The sequence below is a fragment of the Cornus florida genome, unplaced genomic scaffold (genome assembly GCF_030987335.1).
Source record: "Cornus florida cultivar Cherokee Brave unplaced genomic scaffold, ASM3098733v1 CherokeeBrave_3.0.0_Hap2_Chr08, whole genome shotgun sequence".
NCBI classification, from domain to species: domain Eukaryota; kingdom Viridiplantae; phylum Streptophyta; class Magnoliopsida; order Cornales; family Cornaceae; genus Cornus; species Cornus florida.
In genome coordinates, this window is record NW_026775578.1 from 12,209,498 (window position 1) to 12,222,079 (window position 12,582).

General features: G+C 36.4%; 3 protein-coding genes across 3 annotated transcripts; 1 reads left to right on the forward strand and 2 right to left on the reverse strand.

Annotated features, from left to right (window-relative positions):
• The first annotated feature begins 918 nt into the window (after positions 1-918).
• On the forward strand, positions 919-3,893 carry LOC132269402 (ribulose bisphosphate carboxylase/oxygenase activase, chloroplastic-like). The gene is made up of 7 exons (XM_059770584.1): positions 919-1,074; positions 1,476-1,795; positions 1,913-2,018; positions 2,441-2,526; positions 2,659-3,131; positions 3,228-3,509; positions 3,621-3,893. Exons 1-7 carry the CDS (start codon positions 1,030-1,032, stop codon positions 3,728-3,730), a joined length of 1,422 nt encoding a protein of 473 aa, XP_059626567.1. The 5' UTR covers positions 919-1,029; the 3' UTR covers positions 3,731-3,893.
• LOC132269400 (L-type lectin-domain containing receptor kinase SIT2-like) lies at positions 3,852-6,588 on the reverse strand. The gene has a single exon (XM_059770582.1). The coding sequence runs from the start codon at positions 6,534-6,536 to the stop codon at positions 4,506-4,508; it is 2,031 nt and encodes a 676-aa protein (XP_059626565.1). The 5' UTR covers positions 6,537-6,588; the 3' UTR covers positions 3,852-4,505.
• Positions 6,589-8,547: 1,959 nt separating this feature from the next.
• LOC132269399 (L-type lectin-domain containing receptor kinase SIT2-like) lies at positions 8,548-12,141 on the reverse strand. The gene is made up of 2 exons (XM_059770581.1): positions 9,264-12,141; positions 8,548-8,893 (listed from the first exon to the last, which is right to left on the reverse strand). The coding sequence occupies exon 1, from the start codon at positions 11,963-11,965 to the stop codon at positions 9,896-9,898; it is 2,070 nt and encodes a 689-aa protein (XP_059626564.1). The 5' UTR covers positions 11,966-12,141; the 3' UTR covers positions 8,548-8,893; positions 9,264-9,895.
• Between the last annotated feature and the right edge of the window lie 441 nt (positions 12,142-12,582).

The window sequence follows — 12,582 nt, forward strand, 5'->3', positions numbered from 1 at the left end:
TCCAAGCATTGGTTCCTAATTAACCACAAACATGTAGAATGGCTTTTCTGCAGGTTATAGCCCCGCCACCTTCGGCTTTGAGCAACTAACGGAGTGATAAGGTCCAATACAGGTGGTACATCCTAATCCATTAATTGCTATTATCTTCTTCTTCTTTTTTTTCTTTTTCTTCGACAATCAGTTGTTTCCATCAATCCATATTTCTTGACTAGAGGTGCAACAGATGCCACTTCATTTTCCATTTCCATATATATCTATATCAAAAATATCTCTCTCACACAAGCAAGCAAGAAATTTATCACAAGTTCTAGTTTCTATCAATCCATATTTCTAGACTAAAGGTGCAATAGATGCCACTTCTTTTTCCATTTTCCATATATATATATATATATCGAAAATATCTCTTTCTCACACAAGCAAGTCAAAAATTTATTTCCACCAAATATAATGATGGTAATTTTTTTTTTTTTTTTAATTACCTTTTTACACTTGAATCATAACATATTGAATATGATTCAAGTGTTAAAAAAAAAAGGTAGTTATAAAAACCAAAAACAAAAAACCTAACAATCATATCCAACATTTATTATGATGCTTTGTGCAAATACATTTCTTGCTCATTGATGTGCCAGAGATCATTTATGTGTCGGTGTGTATATATATATATATATATATATATATATATTAATAAATAACAAACGAAACTCATTCACTGGTGGAGAATGTTTAAACACTAAATCTTATCAACAAAAGAAAGGTTGAAACAGTAACCTCAACGGTCACTATATTCATGAAATGGAAGTATATCCTATTTTGTTCATAAGTAACGGTTGTCTTAAAACTATGCCACTTGTCACTCACCCAATCCCAATTGTGTGGCCTCTAGGAATTCGTACACCAATCTTATTTCGAACTCAAAACCGATCACTAGTACACTAGAAAAACCATTCACCACCACTCTCTCATACACCTATTTGAGTCTCTCTCATCTTGTTTGATCAGACTACTCTCTAGAACAGTTAAGTCTCCATGGCTTCAACAATCTCATATGTCTGTACTGTTAACAGAACACCGGTATGATCATTTCTCTCTATTTTAAATTTTTAATCCTTCCATTCATTTATTTGGGAATCATTATAGAAGTATTATCTGAAACTAAAGCATTTAAATTGAACTATTTATGATACATAGATCTGTGTGATTCATAATAAATCAATCTGTACTTGTAAAAATCTGGACGGAGATTAGGATGAACTTTGATGAATAAATTAAACAAGAATTGGTAGAAATTCTCATAGGTGGGCAAATGGAAAGATTTGTTCGAGTTACACATTTAGTCACCACTTTGTGGAAAATCATTAGGTATATATATATATGTTCGGTAGCATGAATTTGGTGTCTTGGAATTGGAATTTGAGAAAATTTAGTTTGAATGTGAAGTTTGTGACTTTTTGGTTTGTTCATCTTTGATGCAGTTGAGCATGAACAGCTCTAGTTCTGGAGGTAATTCCGTACCGAGCTCGGCCTTTTTGGGTGGTGGTTTGAAGAAAGTGAACTCGAGAACTACCCAACAGAAAATGGAATCTAAAAGCTTTAAGATTGTGGCGGAAGTGAATGATGATAAGCAGACAAACAAGGACAAATGGAGAGGCCTTGCCTATGACACGTCTGATGACCAGCAGGACATAGTCAGAGGAAAGGGAATGGTTGATTCTCTCTTCCAGGCTCCTCAGGACGCAGGAACTCACTTTGCTGTGATGAGTTCTTATGAATACGTCAGTACCGGACTTCGCCAGTAAGATATTTATGACAGAAAATTACTCTTTTTGATGATGACTAATTGAATTTTATTTTAAGATATATTATGCGTATGTTTTTATTTTTCGTTTTAGGATGGTTAATTATGTTTCAGATACAACTTGGATAACAATATGGATGGGTTCTACATTGCTCCAGCTTTCATGGACAAACTTGTTGTTCACATGACCAAAAACTTCATGACCTTGCCTAACATCAAGGTGAGCCAACTAAAATTTGTTGAAATTCTCTTCTTGTTTTTATGACTTCAACTTGTTCGATAGTCTCCAAAAATAGTCCCACATGGGAAGTCTGAGAAACTTTGTTAAAGTTGATGGAGAGTGATACACTAATCAAAATTATTTTAGAAATTAGAAACAAAGAATTTTTTGCTAGTGCTACATATGCTTGTGGTGCAGGTTTGGTGTGCACCTTCACATAGTGTTCATAGAAATTCCAGAGGATTTAGATTATCTTGTATGTGGTTCATACAAAAATTTGGTAGCAAACCAAATCATGCTTTAGGGTAGTTATTTTATTTGCATCTCAAAGCCAGAAATTGTTTTCCTTCATATTATTGTATTGAATGTACACAAACTTGGTTTGAATACAGAATGAACATTTCTTATGAATTTGGTATTAGGTTCCTCTCATTCTTGGTATCTGGGGAGGCAAAGGTCAAGGGAAATCTTTCCAGTGTGAGCTCGTCTTTGCCAAGATGGGAATCACGTGAGTTCGTGGTCCAACTACTTTATTCTATCCCATGGTGCCGGAAAACCAGTTTTTGTTTTTTATTTTAAGAAAAAAGAAAAAGAAAAAGAAAATGTGTAGCGTTTTGATTTTGTTGTAATGTAATTTCAGCCCCATCATGATGAGTGCTGGAGAATTGGAAAGTGGGAACGCTGGAGAGCCTGCAAAATTAATCAGGCAAAGGTACCGTGAAGCATCTGATATCATTAAGAAAGGGAAAATGTGTTGCCTCTTTATCAATGATCTAGATGCTGGAGCTGGAAGGATGGGTGGAACTACCCAATACACTGTCAACAACCAGATGGTGAATGCCACCCTTATGAACATTGCCGATAACCCCACAAATGTCCAGCTTCCTGGAATGTACAACAAGGAAGAAAATGCCCGGGTTCCAATCATATGCACTGGTAATGACTTCTCCACATTGTATGCCCCTCTCATTCGCGATGGTCGTATGGAGAAATTCTACTGGGCTCCCACTAGGGAGGACCGAATTGGTGTCTGCACAGGAATCTTTAAGACTGACAATGTTCCTCAGGAGGATGTCATTAGGATTGTTGATACCTTCCCTGGCCAATCTATTGGTAAGCATAGTGACAGTCTCAGCACGTCAGATATTATGATTTCATTCAGAATTGATGAACAGAGAAATTCCAATAACATATTTTGCCATTTTGCAGACTTCTTTGGGGCCCTCAGGGCTCGAGTCTATGATGATGAAGTGAGGAACTGGATATCAGGTGTTGGAGTACAGGACATCGGGAAGAAGCTCGTGAACTCAAAAGAGGGACCCCCAACTTTCGAGCAGCCCAAAATGACAGTTGAGAAGCTTCTTGAGTATGGTAATATGCTTGTCCAGGAACAGGAGAACGTGAAGAGAGTTCAATTGGCTGACAAGTACTTGAGTGAGGCAGCTCTTGGAGATGCAAACCAAGATTCTATTAAGAGAGGAAGTTTCTATGGTTAGCATCCTTAATCCTCATGGTTCTATTTGTGGGGTTTGAATTTTATTTTCTGATAACATATTAGGATTAGAGGAGGTTTTTCAAAGTTCTGTTATTGTTTCTGTTCAGGCATGGCAGCCCAACAAGTTCATGTTCCTGTCCCTGAGGGTTGCACAGATCCCTCAGCGGAAAACTATGACCCAACAGCTAGGAGTGACAATGGGAGCTGCCAGTATTGAAGCCAAGCCCGCTCTTTCTACTATGGGCTCTCTCAGGAAGCAGAATTGCTTTCAGAGAATAGATAAGTTAGTGATATTCCTACATTTGCTGTCCATGACTACTGCTTCGTAAATTTTGATGTAAAATAAACAATGTTTGAGCTTCATTAGCACTTCTTTGTCATTTTCAGTGTGTAACTTAAGTACTCTGCTATTTTTCCCCATCAGTTTTCCTTGAAGCAGGTTATCCGCACCCTTAGTACAAAAGTAAAGTGACAAATATATATACATCAATTCAGTTTAAATGGATTGCTACACACACCAATTCCCCTTAACCTAAGCTTGCTATTTGCCCTTCTGGCATGGTCTAAGATAGGAAATACAAAGGGTTTGAAAATTTCATTTTTTCCTAATTTTTTTTTTTTTTTTTTTTTTTTGAAAATCGAGATTTTCATTTTGACATATACATAGGAAGCTCATGCTGAAACTTTAGCCGTATAATTCACCAATCTTGGCAACATTGCATCCATCCCAGAGAAGTGGCTTGTTGTAGAACAAATTTTGTTACTTCAGCTTTTGAGTCTTACGAAAAAGTAATAAGCTGCTTCTTATATGAGAGTTCCCTTGCCTACAGAGAAAGCTATAGCTAATAGTTTAAGATGAGTGACGCATGATTATAATCTAGAAGTGTTAATGCAATATTACAGGACAAACACCGTCCATAATTCTGAGTAAAATGAATTTACGGCCACAAACTAGCATATATATATATATATATACATGAAAAATCTCCAATTCAACGACCCCTTATTAGGATTGACTCGATGCTGGACACAGAACAAGTAGACAATACAAAATCAGCAGGTGCTCCATGACCTAGTATTACCATGCCAAACTCTGCACTTTCAAGGAGTATCTCCGGCAACACGTCTCCATTCAAATATTGCGTCACCTGCCTCATGCTAGGCCTAGCCACTGGATTAGACTGTGAGCAGAGCAGCCCCAGCTTCAAGATCAACTCCATTTCCTCTACCACATAATCACCTTCGAATCTCGGGTCACTGGTTTCAAGAATAGCTCCTTGTTTCCAGCTCTCCAAAACCCAATCAACCAAAAATCTCTCTTGAGGCAATCCTTGTGGCTCTACAGGCCTCCTTCCACATGCCACTTCGAGCATAAATGCCCCAAAAGCAAACACATCGGTGAAAGTCGTTGCCTGGCCTGTTCTAGTAAGCTCTGGTGCAATATACCCTACGGTTCCAACCACATTAGTGGTTTCAGGGTTAGCTCCATGATCACACAATCTAGCCAGCCCGAAATCTCCAAGTCTTCCATTTAGATCAGCATCCAAAAGAACATTACTGGCCTTTACATCTCTATGTATAACAACTTGTTCCCACTCTTTGTGTAGATATAGAAGGGCAGATGCTACCCCTTTGATGATTCTATAACGTTGAGCCCAATTAAGGTTTGGTTTTTCATTGCTGAATAAAAACTTGTCAAGACTTGAATTGGGCATATAATCATAGACCAAGAGCAGCTCTCCTCTTCTTCGGCAATAGCCAAGAAGCTGCACCAAGTTCCTGTGCCTTAGCCTTCCCATGCTAGCAATTTCAGAAACAAATTCCTTCATCCCTTGTACTGATCCGTGGGAGATTTTCTTTACTGCGATTTCTTTGCTGGAAGAAGGGAGTACTCCTCTGTAAACCTTTCCAAAACCTCCTGCTCCAAGAAGCTCTGTGTCTTTGAAACCATTTGTAGCTTTGTGCAAATCCTTATAGGAAAATCTTTGAGGTCCATATTCCTGTTCCCAATCTTCGCGTAATTCTTCATATTTTCTCCTCCTTATAACATAAACTGTCCAGGTGATCGCGCCGATGATCAGCACCATTGATACTGTTATTAGTGAGACTGTAACTTTTAGACCTGGTTTCTCCATCGTTTCTCTGCGTCTTGGAAATGAAGGAAGCTTTGAAAGTTCTAATTCTTGTGCTTGCCCTTTCCTGCTGAAGCTCCACCCAAGAATGTAGTGGTTGCTTGTAATTGATCCTGTTGCAGCCGAGAAACCAACATACATACTATCCTTGAGAACTAGAGAAAGATCGATGGTTGTTGACAACAGAGGTTGAATTGGTTTTGGGGTTTCGATAGGAGCTAATGTTATGCTGAGTAGCTTTTCCGCATCATCATAATCTATCCAAACTTGTATTGCCTTTCCACTTATGAGCACCAAGCTCTTTTCTGTCCCTTCTTCTGTATATGTCACAGGAGTTGAAACAATAGATTTTAGGCTGTTCACATCAATTCCCACATGGTTCTGATCTATATCTTCAAAATCAGGACTCTTAGCGGTATCAAACTCAACCGCCAATAGATGGTTTGAAGACAGGCCGTTGTTAGAAGAATTTAAGAGTCCCAAATACTGTGTTGGCGTGGCTTGTGAGAAGTCCATGGATGCCGAAATGGTGAAGGCAACGCCATGGCCACCAAGAGATGGTAATTGTGGAACAATGGCAAAGACAAAAGTGGTGGAAAATGAAAGAGACTGAACCAACCTGGATGAGGATGTGTTAAATTTCAAAGGAAGTTGGTAGAAAGCATGGCCAATTTGTTGGTCAGAAGTGTTGGTCAGCTGCAAAAGACCATTAGGATGAACTTTAGCGCTCCCATCAAGACGAAGATTGGCTCCATTGAAGCCATTATAGACGAACTGGTCTTCAGCTTGAGTTAAGGCCAATAAATTTGTTGGCAGAGAAAAAAGTATCAAGAAGAGAAGCGATCTTAGAGTAATGTTCATTGAGAAAAGGAGGAGAAAGAGGTTTCTCATTTGCAAAGACAGATGTGGTTTTTGCTTGCTTGCTTAAAACATTGAGAATTGAATTTGTAGATTTTTTTTTTAGATTGAAATTTGTTAGTTCCAACATCAATGTCACTATGGGTCATGCATAGAATACAGCGGGTCAAAGAAGGAGTACATGGTGGCTAGGATTATAATAAGTCCACCATTTCAATTTTAATTTATTCTTATCACTCTAAAATGATTAAGGAAAAAAAAAAAAAAATCTTACAGAAGTACATTAATCTAGAAATAGTAAATGCCTCGATAGCCCAGCGGGTTAGTGCCTTCGGTAGATTTTGAAGTGTCAGACTTCGACTCTCTGCATTTACTAATATAATTTCTAACCCTTCTTGCCTTGTAAATAAAAAAATAAAAAAAATCCAGAAATAGTAATACTTCAACTGTGCATAACTATAGGATATTGGGACATGTTGATTTTCATGCTATGGGGCATATTATAACATGTTTGATCAAGTCAATCATTTGGAACAACTTCCTATATACATCATGATTGTATCATTTTACTAATCCAGTAAATCTAATCTTTGAGATTATATAAAGTCCAACCTAAAATTCCACATGTATTATTATTTTTTTTTCCCGAACAGTATGTCAAGTAAGTAGTGTTTTTGTGTAAACCTCGATCTTTTTCCTCAAGTCACTCAACTCTATACAACATCAATTTTTTGGTTCATTTAGTATGTGAAGCATTCTGTACCGTATAGCATTGCTCATCTATTTTAATAGTAAATCCTTGGCAACAGATTAAAGGACTATATGTTTGAAGGTTTTTACAAGAAAACCGCCTTACTAATTTTTATTTTATTTATTTATTTATATTTTTTTGGGTGTCAGTAAAACTGAATTTCTTTAATTATAGGTAAATTGGTTTCTAGAAAAGTCAGATCAATTTCAGATTCCCCGAGGTCAGTGCATGGTCTAATTCTTTTACATATTTTATTTAATAGACTAATAATATGAAAATGAAGATTTCAAATGTTCTGGTTTTGCACCGAAGTCAAATATGACTAAAACTAGCAGATGAATATTCAACTTTTCAGGATTATGGGAATTTCCCATTTTATTACATATGATACTGTCATTAATAATATTCCAAACTCAAATAAAATAAATTTAATTTGTGGTTGGGAGTGGAATATCTTGAACAGGTCATCAAGATTTTCCGAACACTACAAACATGACTAAAAGATTCCTTGACATTTTCAAACTATGATGTTGAAACATGGCTTGTTGAATTGTTATATTTGACTTCTTTCTGTAATATTTTAATCATACCCTGTTTTTATATTGCTATTGTATTATTATATGTAATTTTGTTTCGTGTTCCTTTAAATCCATATTAGAGAATGTTCCTTCTCAGAAACTGGTCAGTTGTCATCATAAACAGTGAGAAAAGTAGACTGGGAATATCAAATCTTGAAATGGTCCTATTCCATTACTTGTGGAGACAACTCCAGTTCTTTTTTTTTTTTTAGAACCCATTCTAGAAGATAGATTTTCCTTCATAAGTTATATAAGCCACTAAATTTTTTTCATTGGACATTAGATTTAATTCTTAAGATGTAATTTATTGGAATGAATTATAGTTTTTTATTTGTATTTATAGTCTTACTTGATCTCATATGCATAAAGTTGATTATTTTTGGATATTCAGACTTCAGCTGGTTATTGTATTATCCAATGTAAGTCTTGTCTATGTGGAATGCTAGGAGGAAAAAAATAGAGACAAACCGAACCTTTGAGTTGTACAAAAAAAAAATAAAAAAAAATACTCGAACTCAAGTTCTCACGCTAACCAGTTTTCGCATTCTCAGCTGGTTATAGTCAAACTAAAGGCTTGTAGAGATGCTGTTTAGAAAAGTTAATTGCATCAGAACTACCTTTTCTATATCTGATTATTCTTTTACTGGAAACATAGTATAATTTTCATGTTAATTTATATGCATCAATGGTACAATTTCATCGGAATTTTAATGTTTAAAATTCTCTGAAGCTGCAAAAACAGCTTATTATCAATATACATTTATGTAGAAAACTAGAAATACATGTAGCTAAATATACAGAACAGTCTTATACCAATGGAGGAAATGAACATTGGCTAGACTTTATTAACTACTAGAAAAACCTTCTACACTAAATCCAGAAAACAGCCGAATGAAAATATAGGATTCATGTAGCCGACCCCAAGTAATTGGGAAAAGGATTGGTGGTGGTGGTTGTTGTTGTGGTACTAAATACAGAAAACCATTTCTATATCTGCAGTTGAACAGATGTTCCTCTTCAATTGGCTTGGAGTATCCTTCCCTGGTTTTCTTCCTCAACCACTGTAAATTGGTAGTACAAAATAATGTTAGGGGACGAACTATCACATCTTTAAATAAGAGGAAAAATAATTTCACAATGCCCAGTGAGCCATAAATATAGAATCAATAGCAGAATCAAGAGAAGTGCAGTTGAATAGTTGTCAAAGTGAATACTATTAGAAAGGTTAGAACAGAATCCAAAGAGAGAAATATCCATAATAGTTGACGGTGAAGATGATACAGTCATGACTATATAATGGATTTCAAATTCCTTCATTAGTTTGCCCATGATTGCATCTATTCATCATTTCTAGTTTTTTTTATCTTCACCCCACCAATATTAACGATCAAAATTTTACAATGAGTAAAACTAAGAGAACAACTTAATTACCTTCATTTGCATTGGTAGAAACAGGAATTGGCGATGATGAATTTGCAGTCTTAATTTGCCTCAGTTATGACCTGCGAAAGTGCCCTCTCATCTTCCCCTGGCTCAAGCTTATGCACAAAATACTCACAAAAGTAAAGTGGCAAATATATATACATCAATTCAGTTTAAATGGATTGCTACATAAACCAATTCCCCTTAACCTAAGCTTGCTATTCCCCCATGTTGCATGGTCTAAGATATAAAATACAAAGGGTTTGAGATTTTCATTTTTACATATACATAGGAAGCTCATGCTGAAACTTTAGCCGTATAATTCACCAATCTTGGCAACATTGCATCCATCACAGAGAAGTGGCTTGTTGTAGAACAGATTTTGTTACTACAGCTTTTGAGTCGTATGAAAAAGTAATAAGCTGCTTCTTATGTGAGAGTTTCTCTTCAATATGAAATGCCAACAGAGAAATATATAGATGATAGTATAAGACGAGTGAGGCATGATGATAATCTAGAAGTGTTAATGCAATATTACAGACAATCCACATCCATAATTCTGAGTAAAATGAATTTACAGCCACAAACTAGCAAATATATATATATATATATATATATGCAAGGCATGAAAATTTTCCAATCTAACGACCCCTTATTAGGATTGACTCGTTGCTGGACAAAGAAAAAGTAGACATTACAAAATCAGCAGTTGCTCCATGACCAAGTATTACCATTCCAATCTCTGCACGTTCAAGTAGTATCTCCGGAAAGACATCTCCATTCAAATATTGCATCACTTGCCTCATGCTAGGCCTAGCCACTGGATTAGAATGTGAGCAGAGCAGACCTAGCTTCAAGATGAACTCCATTTCCTCTACCGCATAATCACCTCCCAATCTCGGGTCAATGGTTTCAAGAATAGCTCCTTGTTTCCATCTCTCAAAAACCCAATCAACCAAAATTCTCTCTCGAGGCAATCGCTGGGGCTCTACAGGCCTCCTTCCACATGCAACTTCAAGCATAAATGCCCCAAAAGCAAACACATCGGTGAAAGTAGTCGCCTGGCCTGTTCTAGTAAGTTCTGGTGCAATAAACCCAATGGTTCCAGCCACAGTAGTGGTTTGAGGGTTAGCTCCATGATCACACAATCTAGCCAGCCCGAAATCTCCAAGTCTTCCATTTAGATCAGCATCCAAAAGAACATTACTGGCCTTCACATCTCTATGTATAACAACTTGTTCCCACTCTTCATGCAGATATAGCAGGGCAGATGCTACCCCTTTGATGATTCGATAACGTTGAGCCCAATCAAGGTTTGGTTTTTCATTGCTGAATAAAAACTTGTCGAGGCTTTCATTGGGCATATAATCATAGACTAAGAGTAGCTCTCCTCTTCTTCGGCAATAGCCAAGAAGCTGCACCAAGTTCCTGTGCCTTAGCCTTCCCATGCTAGCAATTTCAGAAACAAATTCCTTCATCCCTTGTATTGATCCGTGGGAGACTTTCTTTACCGCGATTTCTTTGCTGGAAGAGGGGAGTACTCCTCTGTAAACCTTTCCAAAACCTCCTTCTCCGAGAAGCTCTCTGCCTCTGAAACCATTTGTTGCTTTGTGCAAATCCTTATAGGAAAATCTTTGAGGTCCATATTCCTGTTCCCAATCTTCACGTAATTCTTCATATCTTTTCCTCCTTGTAACATAAACTGTCCAGGTGATCGCGATGAAGATCAGCACCATTGATACTGTTATTAGTGAGACTGTAACAAGTAGACCTATGTTCTCCCTTGATTTTCTGTGTCTTGGAAATGAAGGAAGCTTTGAGAGTTCTAATTCCTGTGCTTGCCCTTTCCTGTTGAAGCTCCACCCAAGAATATAGTGGTTGCTTGTCAGTGATCCTGTTGCTGCAGAGAAACCAACATACATGCTGTCCAGGAGAACTAGAGAAAGATCGTGGGCTGTTGACAAGAGTGGTCGAATTGGTTTTGGAGTTTTGATAGGAGCTAATGTTATGTTGAGTAGCTTTTCCACTTCATCATAATCTATCCAAACTTGTATTGCATTCCCACTCACGAGCTCCAAGCTCTTATTTACCCCTTTGGAAATATATGTCACAGGAGCCGAAGCAATAGATTTTAGGCTGTTTACATCAATTCCCACATGGTTCCCATCTATATCATCAAAATCAAGAGTCTGAACGGTATCAAACTCAACCGCCAAGAGATGGTTTGAACGATTGCCGTTGCTATTATTATTGAAGAGTCCCAAATACTCTATAGGCTTGGCCTGTGAGAAGTCCATGGATGGGGAGATGGTGAAGGCCATGCCATGGCCACCAAGTTTTGGGGAATTTGGAATAATGGCGAAGACAAAAGTGGTGGAAAATGAAAGAGACCGAGTCAAGCTGGATGAGGATGTGTTAAATTTCAGAGGAAATTGGTAGAAAGCATGGCCAATTTGTTGGTTGGAAGTGTTGGTCAGCTGCAAAAGACCATTAGGATGAACTTTAGCGCTCCCATCAAGACGAAGATTGGATCCATTGAAGCCATTATAGATGAACTGGTCTTCAGCTTGAGTTAAGGCCAATAATTTTATTGGCAGAGAAAAAAGTATCAAGAAGAGAAGTGATGTCAGAGTTATATTCATTGAGAAAAGTAAGAGAGAGAGGTTTCTCATTTGCAAAGACGGGGGGTTTTGCTTGCTTGCTTTAAACATTCAAAATTGAATTTGTAGAATTTTTTTTCTTTTTTTTTTTTTTTTCTTTTTTTTGAGATTAAAATTTATTCGGTCATGCATAAAATACAGCGGGTCAATTCGAAGTTCCCCCCCACCCCCAAAAGGAAGTAAAAAAGTTCATATTTGGAATAAAATATTTTTTTATTTAAATCATAATTTTCTCGAACTTCAAAAATTTATATCTTACAAACCGTATATTTAAAAATTGTAAGTAATATATGCAATGAAATGTTATGAAATAAGGATTTCAAGAATATAAGATTTGTATAACAAACTTTTGTAACTAGAGATAAATAGGCAATTTAAAAATCTACTCCAACAATCTTATTTTATTTTTATAAAATACTCGAGATATTTGCAAGAAAATTTTCAGAACTATTCATTTACATATGGAACCAAATATATAAAAAATTTAGCTCCAACAAATATTGATTTCATGAGATATCATATTTTGCGTCAAAGTATTTTCATTCTTTTATAGATTCACCATTTTTTAAAAATATATATAAAAATGAATATTCAGTCTCTATTGCGGCTAATTTTTTTTTTTTTTTTTTTATATGTTATGCTCCATATGAAAATGAATAATTTTAAAA

Excerpts from the sequence above, each read along its gene's own strand:
- LOC132269402 (XM_059770584.1), top strand. The coding sequence starts at position 1,030 with ATGGCTTCAACAATCTCATATGTCTGTACTGTTAACAGAACACCG. Across the intron at positions 1,796-1,912 it reads GTCAGTACCGGACTTCGCCA|ATACAACTTGGATAACAATA; the intron begins GTAAGATATTTA and ends ATTATGTTTCAG. Across the intron at positions 3,510-3,620 it reads TAAGAGAGGAAGTTTCTATG|GCATGGCAGCCCAACAAGTT; the intron begins GTTAGCATCCTT and ends GTTTCTGTTCAG.
- LOC132269399 (XM_059770581.1), bottom strand. The coding sequence starts at position 11,965 with ATGTTTAAAGCAAGCAAGCAAAACCCCCCGTCTTTGCAAATGAGAAAC.
- LOC132269400 (XM_059770582.1), bottom strand. The coding sequence starts at position 6,536 with ATGAGAAACCTCTTTCTCCTCCTTTTCTCAATGAACATTACTCTAAGA.